This window comes from Microtus pennsylvanicus, chromosome 9 (assembly GCF_037038515.1).
Source record: "Microtus pennsylvanicus isolate mMicPen1 chromosome 9, mMicPen1.hap1, whole genome shotgun sequence".
Taxonomy (NCBI): Eukaryota; Metazoa; Chordata; class Mammalia; order Rodentia; family Cricetidae; genus Microtus; species Microtus pennsylvanicus.
The window spans coordinates 53,393,673-53,412,974 of NC_134587.1; the positions used below are offsets into that span (position 1 = coordinate 53,393,673).

Here is a 19,302-nt window from a genome sequence, read left to right on the forward strand (position 1 = left end):
GGAGCATTGTCCCATCTTATAAAATAGAAAACTTAGAGCCTCTAGTAATCTATTTCACAACCTTCTTTATCTGAGAAACAAAGAAGAATAACAAACAGATTTAATAATATAAAATTATCCTGGTAATAAAAACTGCTTTCAGATTCTTACTGTCACCATGTATCTCATCTTGAAGGGCCTATGCTGGCTATTCCCTCATTCAAAGATGAGGACTGTTCTCAAGTTCAGAAAGATTAAGACAGCCCAATTAACTGCCAGAGATGAACTCTTAAGTTTGGTTCTCATTTTACTCTCAGTGTTCTATAGGTTGTAACACACTTCCAATACAGTGACCCTAAATAGAAAAGGTTTCATTTTTTTTCTTTTTTTTTTTTTTGGTTTTTCGAGACAGGGTTTCTCTGTGGTTTTGGAGCCTGTCCTGGAACTAGCTCTTGTAGACCAGGCTGGTCTCGAACTCACAGAGATCCGCCTGCCTCTGCCTCCCGAGTGCTGGGATTAAAGGCCTGCGCCACCACTGCCCGGCTTTAGAAAAGGTTTCAATTCCTCCATGGATGCTGCAAAAAAAGGAAACTTAAAACTGAAAAAGGCTACCACTGGTGAGAGGCTCCCTGGGTAAGGCTGTTTGCTGCCAAGCCTGAGAACCTGAGATTCCTGGATCCATTGTGGGAAGAAAAGCTGACTACTGCATGTTGTCCTCTGACCTCTGTACTTGAACCATGGTATCTGTATGTGTTGATGCGATGCACGCATGTGTACACACATGTATACACACAGATAATAAGCAGGCAAAGAAACATTTTCTTTTTAAAAGGGGGGGAGTATTTGAAGCAGATCCTGCTCCACAAGAACCAGCAAAGTAATGGCTTTCTTTTTGGGGAAAGAAATTTTAGAAATAAATTATTTGTATAAATAGCAGTTTGTTACCAAATACTGCCTTGCCAATTCAATTCAATTCAATTTATTAAAGTTGATTGAATTTTAAATTTTACTTTTGTATTTTGAACAGATACAATAGAAGAATTCCTTTGTAAACAAGTCACTAAGTTTATCATTACATGATTACAAAAGAACAATCTTTTATTTCTTTTAACCTACAGAGGGTTTTCTCATGCCATATACACTAGTTGGTAAATTGTAGATCAATTTACTGGGGTCTTACTGACTTCTGTATTTCCTTAATCTTGCCCATCTGGATACTTTATTTTAATTTTATTTTTTAAAAAAGGAAACAAATTATCTTTTTTTATTTTGCATACCAACCCAGTTCTCACTCCCTCCCCTCCTTCTATTCCATCTCAGAGAGGGTGAGGCCCCTTGCTTTGGGGAAGGTCGAAGGCCCTCCCTACTATTTCTAGGCGCACAAGTTATCTACCAGCTGGACACTTTCAATGTCACTACTACGTGTGGAGGGTGTGGGGTAAGGATGGCTGAAGGGCATAGACATACAGAAAAGACCCCTCCCAGGGCCCATGCATTGCCTTCCACGTATACCTCTCGACTACCTACACATTCCAGGCAACACTTTGCATTCTCTAACCACCTCCATCCAGCACAAGAAACACAGATATCCCTACACAGACATCTGCTTTTCATACATTACATCCCATGATGTAAATTCCTTTTCATGATATAAAAGAATGCTTTTAAATAACCCCTGTCTTCCTCTCAATGAAAATCAAACATTAAAAATCTAAAAGGATCCAGACAGAGAACCGACAATAGCAGGGTAGGAACCAAAATGGCCTCAGGGCTCTGAAACTTTACACAATTCCCTAGAAAACAAACTCATCTGGACAGTCCTTCTGGGAGGAGGATGTGAGATGAGTAACAGGAAGTTGCTCCTTAAAGGCCACGGGTAAGGTGGTGCCAGGCACATCTACTTCCTTAGAAACAGCAGCGAGTTCTCTGTCTTTTGCTCCTCCATTGTTTCTCTTCTATTAAAATTCACTGTCTTTTGCTGAACACAGTTTATGTTTTCCATTAAAGCAATCCTTTAAAGGTCAGAGGACACAAAGTTTACCAGACACATCTGGACACACCCCCGCCTGCTGTTGTTCAGAGCCAATCAGCTCTATGCCCCTTTTAATAGCTGGCTGTTTTTCTTAATTCTGAATGAAATGCCTAACTGCTATTTCCTAGACTCTTCCATTTTTGACTCCACCTTTACATTTTTACAGCATGGGAAGAGATACTGCAGCTCTGTCCACTCACAGGTCTCTATCCACAAGTCTTTCCCTTTAATTTTCAACATATTTTTGCTACCATTTTTGGCTATAATGAATCAGAGTACATCTATAATTTGCCTTACTTTCTTCATTAATTTGCTATATTTTTCTTTTCATCAATTGTCCTATTTTCCTTTCCCCTGGTTTTCTTTGTATCTAACTATGCTATGCATATTATCAGTGTATAATTCCTTTCAGAGTCTGGAAGAGTCACAGGACCAGCTATGGAGTAGAGCTCAAAGATGGTGCACTTTTCTCTAGCGTGCCTGAGGCCCCCTTCTAAGCTAAACATGGCAGACAAACCCACCTACACCAACTCCTTAGTAACACACCCCTACTGCTAGGCCTTTCCCCTGCGTATTTCTGAGCACTTGCTATCTAATTCACCTCAGTGGTCCTCTTCCCCAGGGTTTTCCCTACTGTGGGAATTCTGTCTCCCTGGAGAAACAATTTCCTGGATTTTGCATCTTTCTCCTTTCTCATTCTGAAGCAGGATATTGTTTAGCAACTCCCTAAGAAAGTATGTAAGGCTAGTGAATACATTCTAACATACCACATGCTGTAGAATGGGTATATTGTATCCTCATTAGTTAACTGATCGTAAGATTCTGGACTCCTCCCTCAGACCAAGCTTTTACGACTTCTTCATCTTCAGTGTTCTGAAATCTTCTGATGAGAAGGTAGCTATCTCCTCCTTTCCCCGGCAGTGGGTTTCCTTGTTAGGAGTCCTTGTTACTCAGTTATCCTTAACTGAACCCATTTTCTTCTTCACCTACTGCCCCCCATCTCTGCTTTTTTTAATTTTACTAGTTGCTGCTGCTTAAGCTTTATTTTTCAGCTTGTCTGGTGTTTGAAAATAACTCTTTTTTTAATAAAAATATTTATTTATTTATTATGTATACAATATTCTGTCTGCGTGTATGCCTGCTGGCCAGAAGAGGGCACCAGACTCCATTACAGATGGTTGTGAGCCACCATGTGGTTGCTGGGAATTGAATTCAGGACCTTTGGAAGAAAGAACAGGAATGCTCTTAACCTCTGAGCCATCTCTCCAGCCCTGAAAATAACTCTTACACTTGAGTTTCAGACCTCTTTCTTGTTCTCTTCCTGCTCATTTTTAAATTGTGCTTTGTTTTCCATTAATGGATATAAATTCTTTTCAAGTTGCATCAGCTGGAGTTTAGTTTTGTGGGGTTCCTTTGAAAACCCACATCTTTCTGTTTCCTTTGATTTCTGTTTGTTTTGGCCACTAATTATTTTCTAAGAAGCGTCTCTGATTGTTGTAATAGAGAAAGAAAAGCATCCAGGCATAGGGCACATGCCTACAGTCCCTGTTACTCAGGAGACTGAGGCAAGATTTTAAGGGCAGATGTCTGAGTTCTTATGAACACATGGAACAGTTAGACTGTGGCCCCATGTAAAATGTCCAAATAAGAGCAAATATTTCTAAGGTTCTTTCCTACTTTACTGCCCCACCCCCATTTTCTCCTTTTTACACATGACAATAGCAGTGCCCGAAGGATGCTCTGCAGTTCCAGAGAGGTTTCACATGCCCTGCTGTTCCAAGTAGGCACCGTATGAGGAGTAGGACAGGTGAACTAGAAACAAGCTCAATAAACTCAGCTGCTCTTTGGCTCATCAGAAAATAGAAATTTGAAATATGATGAAATATTAATCAGTGACATAAAATTATCTTAAAAAACCAGTTTCACTGGCAGTGGTAACACATGCCTTTAATTCCAGCACTCAGGAGGCAGAGGTCAGTCTGGTCTACAAAGCCAGTTCCTGGACAGCCAGAGCTAAACAGTGAAATCCTGTCTTGAAAAACAAAACAAAACAAAAGCAAAAACAAAAAGTTTCAAAGGCTAGTAAGACTTGCAAGGATTCTTATGAAAAGGCAAATGACAGAATTTAGATCAATGTAACATGGTCTGACAGCACACAGGCAGCAGCACTGGCCGCAGAGATGACTTCATTTCTTCTTGTGTCTGAATGGCAAGACTTTTCCAGGCACAGAGTTGATACCTCACACCACAGAACAGTGTTAAGAGTTTCCATCCCCCTTGGGGGCTGGAGAGATGGCTCAGAGGTTAAGAGCATTGCCTGCTCTTCCAAAGGTCCTGAGTTCAATTCCCAGCAACCACATGATGGCTCACAACCATCTGTAATGAGGTCTGGTGCCCTCTTCTGGCCTGCAGGCATACAGAAAGAATATTGCATACAAAATAAATAAATAAATAAATAAATAAATAAATAAATAAATAAATAAATAAATAAATATTAAAAAAAAGAGTTTCCATCCCCATCCGGGAACCATCTGCATATGGTGCAGTTAATGACATACTTCTAGGAAAAGACTGCCATTACTTACTTTAATAATGAACTGACATTATGTGAACTTACCCTAAATAAAAGATGGACTGTGTGTCTCATAAGGATTCTTTTGGTAAATTCCTCTGGGTGAAGTTCACTCTGTGAGGCTCCTTGAAAAACCTAACTTCAGAACTTTCCACGTGTAATATCTCAGGGCCAGAATGTTCTATGAGACAGGGATGACATTTTACTGGATATACAGCCACCAGTGTCAGAACAGAGAACGCAGAGCTAGAAAACTGAGAAAGCAAAGCCATAGCACCAAAGGTTCCAACATCTCTAGTCTCTTCTGTGGCTGAATTTTATAGCTTCTTTTACTTGGCTCTGGAGCAAGGTACGTTCCGACTATGTGCATCTCATCTATGCTGTGAGAAACTGCAGTTTGGTAACAATGTCAAGCATAGGGTAGCCTCAGGAACAGTTACTGAGAATGTATTCCCACACTACTCTTTTCATTAAAGGAAGGAAGGAAGGAAGGAAGGAAGGAAGGAAGGAAGGAAGGAAGGAAGGAAGGAAGGAAGGAAGGAAGAAGGAAATAGTATCATTTCTAAAGAGTGTAGAGTAGTCCAGATCATGTAGAAAGTTGTTTGTAGGGCTTGAGAGTGCTTAAAACAGTCCTATTATCAATCCAGAAGGACAGAAGGGAGCAAGTCATTTGTTCATTCTGTTGTTTACACAGACTTCTGTTCTGGAGTGGGTTCTGTGTGATATTTGGGGGATGCAGCTATCGGGGTACAGCCCCTTGCCTTCACCAATTTTTCAGGCATTAAAAGGAAGTAAACTAGTACTTATATAATCTTCAGGTGTGGGATTGCTAAATAGCACAGAGTAGTGATCTATTCCATGACTGAATGTATGGAAGCTCACCATGACATACAGCCTCTACGTGAAGCTATGGCACGCACTTGCATGCACGAAGCGCTTCACATTATCTGATTCAGTCCTTCAGAGCCACAGAGCATGAAAGGACCTCTAGTGTCTATACTATCCCTACTTTACTAACCAGCTCACCAGGTTTCCACATTTGCAGTACAAAGTTCATTGTTACTGTGCCAGATTTCCTTTTATCACCCAATTTTTAAAGAAATGCCAGTGGCTTGTTTGTAGTCCTAAGAAATAGCTACCACAGTCAGGCAGTGGTGGTGCACATCTTGAATACCAGTGCTAGGAAGGCGGAGGCAGATGGATCTCTGAGTTTGAGGCAGCCTGGCCTACAAAGACAGCCAGGACTACACGGAAAAACGCTCTCTCCAACCCCACCCCCTCAAAAAAAATAGCTACCTCATTTCTAGAATCTATAAATAACATCAATAACACGTACAGTTTAATATATTTACATTTGGTTTTTCTTCAACCTGACAGGAAAAGTATGCAAAACCACAACATGCCATGATTTACATTTCCCAATGCCACAATTTTCCCATCTTTAAATGTCGCCCAAACTGCTCATATACCAATAAAGTCTAGTTTGCCAAAAACTTATTTTACAAATCTTTTCAATATAGAAGCACAAGGTCAATGAAATTAAGACATTTTCTATAAAGTCATTGTGTACATTTTTCAAAGGAACTTTGGAAAAGCAGAGGAAACCCTCTACATCTAAGCTGGTGAACCTGCCACTTCACATTCAAGGGCATGGACAGCTCATTTATAATATGAAAGTTCAAGTTTCTCCAATCCTAAAAATATGAAATAAACTAAGTACAAAGGAAAAGAATTTATGCAGCAATACTGCTAACAGAAACCTGTACAAAAGAGGGTTCTGAGTAAGCAGCAGCAAGTCTGTCAACAACTGGGCTGTGCAGTATTCTTTCTAAGGTAGCCACTGGCTCACATGGCAGCTACTAAGACGACCAAAATGTCCTCACTGGAATGACTGCATGAGACCACACAATCCATTTACAAGCTGAACAATTAGCATGGTCTTACTTTAGAAGCTTTATTGTGAAGGAACTGCAGCACCATCTCTAAAAGCATATGTGTATTCCGGTACCAGTCACACACCACCGAGCTAGACGAGCTATCCGTGGTATTTGAGTCTAAAAATACGTGCTTTTTTTTCACTCTGAACTAGTCAGATTGGTATTTAAACAAAATGTCAACAAATGTTGCATTAAATGTGCCAAAATAAGAAACTTTTCAAAGCTATCATGCAGAGAGAATTCTCCCAGCTCCTGAAGACTATGTAACTTTTCCCTTCATCTCTTCTTAACCCCAGCCCTGCCACACAGTAAGTTAAAAATAAACCAGCAGTGCCCACAATGAATCAAAGATCACAGGATTGATTCCTTGAGCACAATGAAGACAAGATAAACTGGGAACACGTCTGCTACTACCAAGCATCACAACGTCTACCTCTTCTTCTTTACTACAACTACTTATTTTCTTCTTCAGTCTGAGCTTCAAATAGCACTACAGACTCTACTTTGAAAAAAAAAAAGCCTTAATAAAACCAGAACTTGATATTGTAAAACTAAGCAACTGTTAGAAAAAGATCTTAATTAAAAAGCCATGCCTGCATGTGCTGCCAATACCAGAATAATTTTCTTTCTTACTGTTACAAAATGGAACCCCAGAACAAAAGAATGAAAAGGGCTTCACTTCTTCTAAAAGAAAAAGCTGTTCTCTTACTACTGATAAACACCATCTTTAAGATTCCCATGTTTGCTGAACTAAAAATTCATAAGCACAATGCAAATATGAAAAGATTAAACTTCCCAGCATGTATGAAAAACAAGCTGGTGTGGTGGACAACTGAAATCCCAGCACTGGGGAGCAGGAGGAAGGGAGAGCTACAGGAGACTTCACAAAAGGGAATGAGACGCACGCACCCCACCAACTCTACGGAGCTGACCTTTCAGCTGTGTAATGCAAGGAGATAGATATTTACGAACTTATTTCTAGAATCCAGCAGAAAACATTTTCTACTTGAAACAGAAATTCAACTATGTTCCCTCCAACTCTGGGCCAGGGTTTCTGTGTGACCTGGGCTGCCCTGGAATTCTACCCAGGGTCCTTTGAGTGCCAGCCTCAGTGTCCCTTTCAGGGTTCAGAAGACTCACAGCAAGCACGGAACTTAGATCTGAGGGTGAAATGAACTCTCCACTACATACTTTTCTGCATCAGTTTCTCTTTTTTTCTCCTGCTAAGATTCAGCTTACATACACACACAGAACAAAGACAATTTCTGAGCTTGAATTTTCTCAGGTCAAAAGGCAGATAAGAGCTGTCCTAAGGTACACTGTCAGCAACTTTATGGTCCTGGGGAGGTGTGGCCAGAAAAGAGGCTTCTAAACTCTACAAAGGGGAGAAGGGGAATTCCCTTAACAACTAATCAGATTCAGAGTATCAAGATACGTTTAACAACATCATGTCATGCTGATTTTAAGTAGCTGTGTGTCACCCCTTTACTGCTTAATGGTCCAGGAATGTCCTGGAATCAGGTGCAAGCTCACCTGAGAGGTGCCTGGAAGGCTAGATATAAACATAGGTACCTTACATAATCAGATCAGTGTCATCAGCCATTCCAGACGCCAGCTTTCTTCTCCAGAAGAGGCAATCAATCATGTTGTCAAATCAGTTAAAGATTCTATTGATGACAACTCCTTGTGGAACCTTCTTATCAATTTTGGAATTACAGAAGCATTAATCATTTTACTTTTATTCTTTATTCCAGTCACCCTCAGACACTTAGGATCTGAAATACGCCTTGACCAGAGGCTGTCCATACACTGCATTTCTTAAACAAAAAACAGGGAGAGCTGCCATCTGCAGGAGATACGCAATGAGATCTCAGCTGATAGAGCAGAAGGCTGACCCACCAGAATGAATGTGTTCTGATGGAGATAAAGCCAGATTCACAAGGCGCTGGACCTACCACCTTATGTATATCAGCTGAAATTTCACTGCACTGCAGCAGAACTCTCTATTGACCAGGCTGGCCTTAAACTCACAGAGAACCGCCTGCCTCTGCCTCCCGAATGCTGGGACTAAAGGCGTGTGCCACCACCATCTAGCAACAAAGCTACTTCTAACCGAGCATTTTCATCATTAGTTTTAAATTCTGAAACAGCTGAGTTACATTTGCTAATATTAACTATGCAGAATAAGCAAGATTGGGGTAAAACTCAGAATCCGTTTAATTTAATTTAATTTTGAGCGAGGATCTCACCATGTACTTCTGGCTGTTCTGGAACTCATTATGTAGATGAAGCTGACCTTGAACTCACAGAGCTCTACCGCCTCTAGAACTTGAATTCTGAAGCTTTTATAATTCTTAGTCATTTAAAAAGCTTAAAAAAGAAGGTATTTGAGGTTAAAATAAAAATCAATGTCTAAAACATAAAACTGGCTAGGGGCTGGCCATAGTGGACCATTAATCCCAGGAGAGAGACAAGTGGGTCTCTGTGAGTTCAAGGCCAGTCTGGTCTAGATAGTGAGTTCTTAGGTGGCTGGTGCTAAAAAGTGAGACACTGGCTTAAAAAGAAGAACAGAACAAATAAATTATGTTGTTAATATAAAAGAAGTATTAGCCTTGTTTGCACAAGGCTCTGGGTACAATAAAAGAATTGGGGGGGGGGCACACATGATACCTTCTATTTAAATGGGAATAGCCTTCTAACATCAGGATGGAAAACCAAAGCATATCTGTGGGTTTCATAATCATCCTTATCCTTTCTTGGATTTGAAAATCCATTTTTGCTACCACCCCTGGTCTCCTCCACTGCCTGTTTCACTGAACATAACAGTTCCACCTGCATGACAACATCTGGCCAGAGCCAGAGGCCAGCTAATCTCCCCGACACTTTCTAAAATGAAAACACACCAAGTCCAGGAAGTACTGATTGGAACTGCTAACAGCTCTCTTCCTTTTAGACAAACAATTCCCTTGCTTTCAAGGCAATCACTTTTAAAACAAAGGTAAAACTATATATCAACACAAAACATTCTAGTAATTCTAAACAATAAAATTCTATACATTTTGCTAGTGCTTTGGAAAAACAGACAATGAGAAAAGAACTATATGACAGAGGACTTTTTCCAAAAAGAGGATCACAGGTAGGTGACTTGGCCCAATCAGAACCTTTCTCCCTTCAAAGGAGGTTCCTGGCCAGGACCTGAAAAAAAATGTTTTTTAAAATGAACAGTGACTGTGATGTCAGCTGACTGTTTAAAAGGCACACAGCACAATCAACCCTGAGCGGATTCCGTTCTTACTGAAGACTGGATAAGAAGAACAGAAAACACTAAAGTCACTATCTCTATCTATCTATCTATCTATCTATCTATCTATCTATCTATCTATCTATCTTCACATTACAATGGACATCTATCCATCTATTATTTATTTAAATACATTTTGTTATAAAAAGAAACCCAACTCAATGTAAATGTTCAATATTCAAACACAGAGGCACAGGAAAAAGCACTGTAATGTCACTTCTACACACATGTACAGAATGTTCACAAGCATGAAGTAAATGCAGCTGTTTTTCACAAACTGTAGGACTTCATTGCATGGTTGCTTCGTGATTCATTTCAAAACTCCAAAAGTAATCTTCAGGGATCACATTATTCATCCTATGGAGATTTCTTTCCAGACATTTCACCATCTAAAGGAGTGCTGAAACTTACAGTGCAGTTATATTTTGGCACAGATAAAGAAAATCCTTGTTAGTTCATCAGTCTATCTTAATATTCCCTGTTAAAAGATATCAATTGCACATAAGTTCCAAGTTGCTTGGAAGAATCCAGAAAAGGGAAAAGAAAATGGCGATTTTTTTTAAAGTGCTGCTGCTTTTCACATCCATGTTCAGTCACACCAGCTGGGAGAGGTATTAGCTATGACTTTACTCCTTTTGAATCTTACTTCCATGACATTTCAAAAACTGCATCACGAGTTGGTTTTTTTTTTAATGATCCGGATTCTTCTAATTTTAAATCTCATTTAGGAAACAACTTCTGCAAACTGAAAAGTGTTGACGGTCTGTAGCTGCTCAGAGTCAAGTTATTCTGTTCTAGATCTCCCAGTAAACTGGAGCACAGGGTCGAAGGGAAGAGGAGAACCAAAGCCACCCTTTCTTCCTGCAAACAAAGTAACTGAGTATATGAACCCCTCAGATATGACATCCATTAAGGGGTCCTTTCCACCTAACTGTATAAGGGTCCTTGGCTGTAGTGTGACTGGTACAAGAAGTACACACAGTCCCTGAGAGACCCTTTAATCCTCTTTGGAAAACACTGTTGGAGAGACTGTAAATGATACAATTGCAGAAACTATTGCTAATAGCAAGCCAGGTAGTGAGGAAGGATGCAAGGTGGCTGCTGCAGCCAGTGGAGCTCTCCAGCAGAAAGTACAGGATGTATGGCAACCAGAGGACATAAAATACACTTGTAATTCTGAAGAGGACCATGGCATAGCGCTTATCAGGACAAATTTGGGCTTCCCCAGTCTCCTCATTCCGGCTGCTGAATCGGGCTTGCCTTTCACTGATTTCTTTTGTGTGCTGTTGGCAGATGCGAAAGATGTTGAAATATGTGAAGCAGACAATGAGGGCAGCTGGAGCATACAGCATTACCACGATGAACAATGTGAAGTAGAGGTTGGTGTGCCAGGACACTGCACACCACTGAAATACATCTCCATGATATCCAGGTTTGCCCCAGTGGAAGAAGGCAGGCAGGAAGACCAAGATGGAATACAGCCAAATCAGAAAAATACACAGGCGTAGTTTCCCAGGAGTAACCAGCGTATTATAGGTTAAAGGCTTAGTGATGGCAATATATCTATCAATGCTGATACAGGCCAGAGAAGTCATGGAAACGCTCTTCAGAACTGATATTATAAAGCCAAATACTTGGCAAGTCATGGCCTCCTCCATAGGAAGGGGGTAGTGGAGTAATGACAAGGAAGGGACCAAGCAGCTTACCCCAACCAAGAGGTCAGCATATGTCATTGTCTGGATGAAATAACTTGTAGTGTGATGGTTCAACAGAGGTGCACAGTGAAACACAAAAATCACAATGATGTTGCCAGAAATAATCAATGTGGTTAGAAAGACAACAATCAGGGCTTCCAAAAGACAAAAACTGACAGTTTCTGAGTAGCCCAGTGCCAGGAGACAGAAAGGATGGCTGCTCTGGTCACCATCCAAGGTGGAGTTCATCTCGTGCTCGGGAACTGGTTCCCATTTCATGCAGCCACCTGGCTGCTGTCACAGTTCCCAGGAACAGCTATTGTCACTGCATTCAACTCTGCATGTGTGTGTTTGTGTGAGACAATCCCAGAGAACCCTAGTCACCATGTTCCTGGTGGTGCTGCTGCTGAGGTACAGTGCTTGCTGTGCAATTTCCCTTTAAATTCTTCCTGGAATGGGGAAAGTCAACAGCAGTTGCCTGGCCAGTCCCAGACCTGGCCATACTGCCATGTTTACCATGTGCATAGCACCAAGGGAGTAAGGTAAACTGGGGGCAGTGTCTTCAGGCCAAGGGAGAGTGGGGATAGGGACAGAGAGAGGAAGATTGGGAGCTTCAGCAGGAGTTGTAATGAGTCTCCTCTGAACAGCTGATAGAAGAAAAGGAGAAAGCATTTTACATTTTGCATTCCATATCCTAGTCAAAAACCCTAGCTAGCTCTGACTGCTACCACCCACCCCTTTCTTCTCAGCAACACCCATCCATAAAGGGCGCTTACTGCAGTGGAGCAGCTATACCAAGATCAACATAAAAGGAAAGCACTTATTGATCCATTCTACCCTCATTTTCTTTTATTTAACGTGTTGTGGGAGACAGAATCTCCTTATGGTAATCCTGAAAACATCTGGCTACAATTATCACTGATAAAAATTAACCAAGATTAATTTTTCCATTAAATTTAATGTACTATTTTACCACTGAAAACATCTTAATAGAATTTAAATGCTTAGCTCAATTTCAGAGTGTTACCTGTAATTCCGCACGATGAAATCCAAACAAAAGCCACAATAAATCCTTAACAGAAAGCCTTGCAATGCAGGATTGTGCTTCAGCCTGTGTTCGGCAGAACTAAAGCACAGAGGGAGAGGATAAAGGAGTAGGAGGGGAAGCAGGGAGAAGGGACTTCGGAAAAGAAAGAAAGGGGAAAGGGAAGGAAGACAAATGTGCTCACACAGACTCTAGCATCTTGGGCAACTCATCGCCAGAAAGAAGCTCCCGGGTTTTCAAAATGCACCGGTGGGCACTGACTTAGGTTGCCAGCAGTCCAGTGTGTTTGAAAGCTGTCTCCCGTCTGTCTAGAATCCCCCTCTTAGGTAAATGAGTAGAATCCAGACTGCCAGCGAGAAAAATAGGCAGTAACTACAAGGGTGGATGGGTGGAGAGGGAGGGAAGAGAGGGAGGAGTCAGGAGTTGGGCTGAAGCTCACTACCAGAGGAGTTAGGGGAAAGGTCCTATTTTGTGCACCATTCTCCCAAGGACAAAGAACAGTTATCAGAGAAAGGAAGTGTGTTAACAGAATACGGCAATGGGCAATGGAGGAACTCTAACTCAGATGCACAAGAATTTATAGTTAGAAGACTTAAATATTCAGCCTCAATTTTATTTTCTCATTTACTGGATATTTGACTCTATCAGTCTAGTTAGGTGCTCTACCCAAGTGACGCTCGAAACAGCATGCAGATATTCAGGTACAAGTTTTCCATTCTTATGATGCAAACTGAAATCGTACAGCATTTATTTCAGATAATATCATAAAAGGTGCTTCTCAATAACTAGGAATTGGGTGCTGAGGGAATGGTATAATTCTGCCAGAAAAAGCCCCACATTTCCAGTAGGGTAAAAGGAAACAAATGATGGTGTCTGTAATAATTCCAGGAGGTCTGCAAATCTGAACAAAACATTATGTGTGATCCAACTTGAATTCTTATTTACTTTATACATTCTTTCTTACTGTGGGCAAAGGGATGCCTTACAATCACAATTCAGTGAAGTGTGAACACTTTACCGTAGGAAAGCAAACACCTAAAAACATGCTGAAGCACAAGACTAACAGCCAGCAGTATGTGACAGGCCGCAGCAGAGAGCAGAAGCATCTTTCTGTATTTAAACCACTGTAGCTCAAAGATTATTTGAGGTACTGACTCCTGCTCCTTCTTCTCCCGGTCCCTTTCCACACTCATCCACCAAACACGCGGTATGCTAAGGGCTCTACCTCTGAGCGTGTCTTACACAGTATATCAGTCTCCCGAGCTGCAATTTTATAGTCCATTATCTAGGCTCAGCTGTAGTCTAAAAGCACCAAATAGAAAATGCTGCACGTTAAGACAGCCCACATTCATACTTATCACAACATACTGTTACAGCTATTTTATTATTATCTATTTTTTTTAACTTCTTACTATGCCTACTTTCTAAGTTATACTTTATTAAAGGTATAGAAACGATAAAACAGTTACAAGTCTGGCACTATCTGATGCTTTAAGTAACCACTGGAGGTATTGGAACATGTCCCCAGCAAATAAGGGAGTCAGTCTCCTTTGCTATCTATCACCCCAGTCTAACCCACAATTATCTTATGCCATGTTTCACTGGAACCAAAATAATATTCTAAAACTAAAATGACAAATAAACAAGTTAATCACAGTAATTAGGCAGCAGCTTACACTTAATATGACTATGATTCGAGCTGAATACTTTCACTTATTAACCCTGTTAATACTAACAATCATAGAAGTTGGTTTCTATTATCATCCCATTTTATGCGCCTAGTGGTATTAAGTTGTCCAATGACAGCTAGAAAACAGGAGAGCTAGGATTTGAACCAAGACAGCCTGCCTTCTGTCAGACACATGAAATCATCTTCCATGTCTTTTACTTTTTAAAATGTCATCTATTCATTTGCTATTTTGAGGCAGAGTCTCATTACATAGACCAGGCTGCCCTCAAACTCACAGAAATCAGCCTGCCTCTGCAACACCACACCCAGTTATACTGCTTTTTAAACCTAAACATAGGGAAACAGTAGAGCATTTGTCTTGGATATACAGCCAGCACTGGAAATACAAAATGCTATAAAATAAACATGAGATAAAACGATTCATTCTTTTCCCCCAATTACACAAAACCATTAAGGTCATCTCCTGGAAGCTGGCCCATGCTGGCTTTTCTGGCCTTACTTATCCCAGCCTCACACGGGCTCAGCCAGCATGCCTCACCTCTGACCATGAGAGCTCCTCCTCAACACTACGGCACTGCACTCTGTGCCCAACTCCAACCTCCAGGATGACTTGAGAAGACAAGACCTTTAGAAGGCTGGGTGAGAAACCTTTGTTTGTTTCTCTAGACGTGGTCTCTCTGTGTAGCCCTGGCTGTCCTCAAACTTGCTCTCTAGACCTGGCTGGTCTCCAACTCACAGAGATCCATCTGTTTGCCTCGAGTGCTAGGTTTAAAGGCATATGCCACCACCTCCTGGCTAGATGAGAAACTTTTAGTGCCATCTGAATTCAGTGATGATGTACACTCTTCTAAGATTCTCACGGAATTTGGATTGTTTATAGTTAACTGCCTTGTTTTCTCAGGGCTGATCCAGAGAGAGAATTCTTCTTTAAATGAATAAACAACACAAGACAGATACAACAGAAATTCTGTTTTTAGGTTGAAAGAGCTTTCAAATACAGCTTCAGTGATAGCTGCTGGTGCAGTCACAACACAGGGGAAGCGTTCCTGTTCCTAAAGTCTAGGACCTAGAAGCAAGCACTGAAAGACTTCCACTAGCCCAAGGTTTCAGAGCACCTCTTATTTTCATGTCATGGTGCTTTAACTGATAGTTTATACAAAAGCAAAACCAAGCCAAACCAAAAACATCACCACCACAACCAAGAGGAAAGCCACAAATCTGAAACAGTTCCAATTCCAAACTTTTAGATAGAGATGTTCAATTTATACCAGGCTAAATGACATAAAATTTCTGTGGGTTAAAAAAAAGAAAAAAAAATCCCAAATACTAACAATTTCAAAATAACCAAACCAATATATTCACATTCTTGGAATTCAGGAAACCTTAGAACTCCCTAAATAGATTTGATATGCAGAGTATTATTTTCACAAGTAATTTAAAGACACATACTATAACAACTGCTATATGGAAGCAGTAATATAGGGTAATTTGTGTGTATGTCTCCTATATTTTGTTTGTATACTTTTTAGTGTACAAAATAATGGGTTTCATAACATTTTAACGCATGTGTATCATTATACGTTGTGTTTAAATTCCCTCCCACTCCTCATTCTTGTAGTCCCCAAAATCCAGTACCAGTCAGCAGCCCTCTTCCTTACAGAAAACCGTCTTAAAGACAACTCACAACATAAAGTCTTTCTATTAAGAGAAATTAATTAGTTTTTATTTTTATGTGTATGTGTGTATATTTGGATAAGTTTATGTATACTACATGTGGGCATCTAATACTCTGAAACTGGATTATAGACAGTTGTGAATCGCCACGTGGGTTCTAGAAACCAAACCCAGGGCTTCCACAAGAGCAAATAAGTACTCCTAATTGCTAAGCCATCTCTCTCCAGCCCCTATGATTTCTTGTCTCCACTTTGAAATGGTAGAATCATGGCCTGTGTTTTGAGGCAAAACACTGTAGCAATTTCTCAGCACCCAAAGAAAAAGGTCACAGAACCTCGATTGAATATAGAATTCATGGATGCTCATATCCCTTATAGAAAATGATGCAATGGGGAACTAGGGACTATGGTAGAGTGCTTGCCTACCATGCCCAAGATCCTGGGTTCAATTTACAACATGGGAAGGAGGAAGTATTCATATGCAACATAAACAATATTCCTGTAAGCTGTGCAGTGGTGGTGCACGCCTTAATCCCAGCATCAGGAGGTAGAGGCATGTGGATATCTGTGAGTTCTGGGGCCAGCCTGGTCTACAAAGTGAGTTCCAAGATGGCCTAGGCTATTATACAAAGAAACTCTGTTGCAAAGCAAACAAACAAACCAAAAAATCAAAACCCCCAAACAAATATTTAAGCAAAATATCCCCAATATTCCTGTATAAATCAATTCTTCGTAAATTACTAACAATACATAATACAATGCAAATGCCTACATAAATACTTGCTATTATTTTATTTGGGAAATAATAAGAAAAAAGCTTATAGACCTTTGATACTGAAGCAAACCTTCAAAAACATTTTCTGTCACTGATGATTAGATCTATGTATATAGGCTCGAAAACTTCAGAAACTGTTTTCATCTGATGTCCCAACGACTGGTCCACGGTACAGAACCATATTTGGGTTTACAAATGAGTGCACTGAACCAGTGCTCAGGCTTCCTAACTCCAGGTGCTTCCTGCTAAGCAAACAGGTTTTCATTGCTGGGTGTCTAGAGCTACATTCTTGTGATTTCAGTCCTTGCCCATTAAATTCCAGAGAGCTATTTTTATTTAAGAAGGAAGCAATCTGCTTAGTGATGACACCATCGCTGGTGCATTCTATTTCTAGACTAGTAAAATGTGGCTGGGCCTCCTAAGCTTCAACTGGATAAGTAAATTAAGAGATAAAAAGCTGTGGTATAGGGGCTGGAGAGATGGCTCAGAGGTTAAGAGCATTGCCTGCTCTTCCAAAGGTCCTGAGTTCAATTCCCAGCAACCACATGGTGGCTCACAACCATCTGTAATGGGGTCTGGTGCCCTCTTCTGGCCTTCAGGCATACACACAGACAGAATATTGTATACATAATAAATAAATATTTTTTTAAAAAAAGCTGTGGTATAGAAGTGCTGCTAACTTAGGGTCTCGATATGAGCATGTAATGGAGGCAAAGTCTTAAAATTGAAATTAAAGCTTGCTGGGTGGTGGTGGCACACCTTTAATTCCAGCACTTGGGAGGCAGAGACAGGTGGATCCCTGTGAGTTCAAGGCCAGCCTGGTCTACAGAGAGATTTCCAGGACTGACTCCATAGCTACCATGAAATCCTGTCTCAAAAAAAAAAACCACCAAAATAAACAACAACAACCAACCAACTAACCAACCAACCAACAAAAGAAAACAAAGAAAAAAAAAAGACATTAAAGCTCAGAAAAGACCACACACATGTTTGAGAAGGAGCAAGGGGGTGGAAAAGAGGAACACCAGGATGTGCTGTTGACCAATTAGTCTCTCACTATAAAATAATTTACTGTACAAGTTTTGCTGTAAATTCTGAATACTAAATATTGAATCAAAAGGAACACTAAGAGGCACTGACATAAAATATAAAATATTATAAAGTATAGCCAAAGACAGAAGGGACTGAAAGGGTTCTGGAAGCTGCAAATCGGAAAGGCCACGCTTTGGCTGGAAGACAGCTCTACACTGGACTCCACGCTTTGCCCCTGGGTCCTAGATCCTTCCCACACCATCTTCTGGAGTGTTTCCTGAGCCTTGAAGGGGATGATACAAATTCTTTTCAGGAAGCTGTCTCAAAAGCTGTGCACCCCTTAAAATACACATGAACCTCTCCTTTATGGCTCCCACTGTGATTTGTCAGGCACATTCAAAAAAGGACACTCAGCTGTTCTTGTGTTTGGCTTCCTCCGCCCACAACTGTTATGTTAGACTCTCATTTTCTTTTAAGATTGTATCTTCTTTCTGTATGTTGCTTTTCTATAAGATTGTTTTGTGTTAAGTTTTTTTTTTTTTTGATTTTCGAGACAGGGTTTCTCCGTAGCTTTTTGGTTCCTGTCCTGGAACTAGCTCTTCTAGACCAGGCTGGCCTCGAACTCACAGAGATCCGCCTGCCTCTGCCTTCCGAGTGCTGGGATTAAAGGTGCGTACCACCACCGCCCGGCTGTGTTAACAGTTTTTTTTTTTTTTTTTTTGGTTTTTCGAGACAGGGTTTCTCTGTGGTTTTGGAGCCTGTCCTGGAACTAGCTCTTGTAGACCAGGCTGGTCTCAAACTCACAGAGATCCGCCTGCCTCTGCCTCCCAAGTGCTGGGATTAAAGGCGTTTTTAAAAAGATAAAATATACTCCTCATAAGGTTTAAATATTTTGTTTACAAAGGTTTTTACCTTTTGTCATATAAAAAGTTTTCACGTTGGGCAGGTGAGATGGCTCAGTGGTTGAAGGTACCTAAGTCTGAAAACCCGAGTTTGGTCCCTCGGACCCATATGGTGAATTCTCTTCAGAATGGACTTGGTATGGAAAGATGGTTTAGAGATTAAGAACACCAGCTGCTCTTCCAGAGGTTCATTTCAGGTTGAGTGCAATTCCCAACAACCACATGGTAGCTCACAACCATCTATAATGAGATCAGGTGCCCTCTTCTGGTTAGTAGGCATACATGCAGACAGAACACTGTATATATAATAAATAAATAAATCTTTTAAAAAGAGAGAGAGAGAATGGACTTTTACCAGTTTTCCTCTAAGTCCACAAATATACTGGGGCACTAGCATGCCCAAACACACACATACATATGCAAACACAACAAATAAAATGTAAATGCAATTTTAAGAAATTTCAAGTGCTGTGGGAGAATCTGCATGTTCATAACCCAGATTCCAAATTTACCTATTAGAGAAGCTGCTTCCTAGTAGATAAACACTGCCAACATTCTGAGAAAACGAAAACCAAACCTATTATATGGTACAAAAGGCACAAATGCTGCCTGACCTTTGTACTCGGGACACAGAGTATTTTTTTTTTCCCTCTTGCTTTGCTTGTGAAAC

At 40.6% G+C, this 19,302-nt stretch overlaps 2 protein-coding genes across 10 annotated transcripts in view; both read right to left on the bottom strand.

The window, feature by feature from the left end:
* Window positions 1–19,302, bottom strand: part of Rabgap1 (RAB GTPase activating protein 1) — a 159,710-nt gene that overhangs the window by 58,996 nt on the left and 81,412 nt on the right. The window contains exon 1 of one of the 9 annotated variants that reach the window (XM_075986105.1): window positions 12,543–12,659. The exons of the other annotated variants lie outside the window; for them this stretch is intronic. The gene's annotated coding sequence lies outside the window, so the exon portion shown is untranslated. Of the gene's footprint in view, window positions 1–12,542; window positions 12,660–19,302 lie in introns of those variants that run through there. 9 annotated transcript variants of the gene reach the window in all.
* Gpr21 (G protein-coupled receptor 21) lies at window positions 6,078–12,596 on the bottom strand. The gene is made up of 2 exons (XM_075986109.1): window positions 12,543–12,596; window positions 6,078–12,162 (listed from the first exon to the last, which is right to left on the bottom strand). Exon 2 carries the CDS (start codon window positions 11,792–11,794, stop codon window positions 10,715–10,717), a length of 1,080 nt encoding a protein of 359 aa, XP_075842224.1. The 5' UTR covers window positions 11,795–12,162; window positions 12,543–12,596; the 3' UTR covers window positions 6,078–10,714.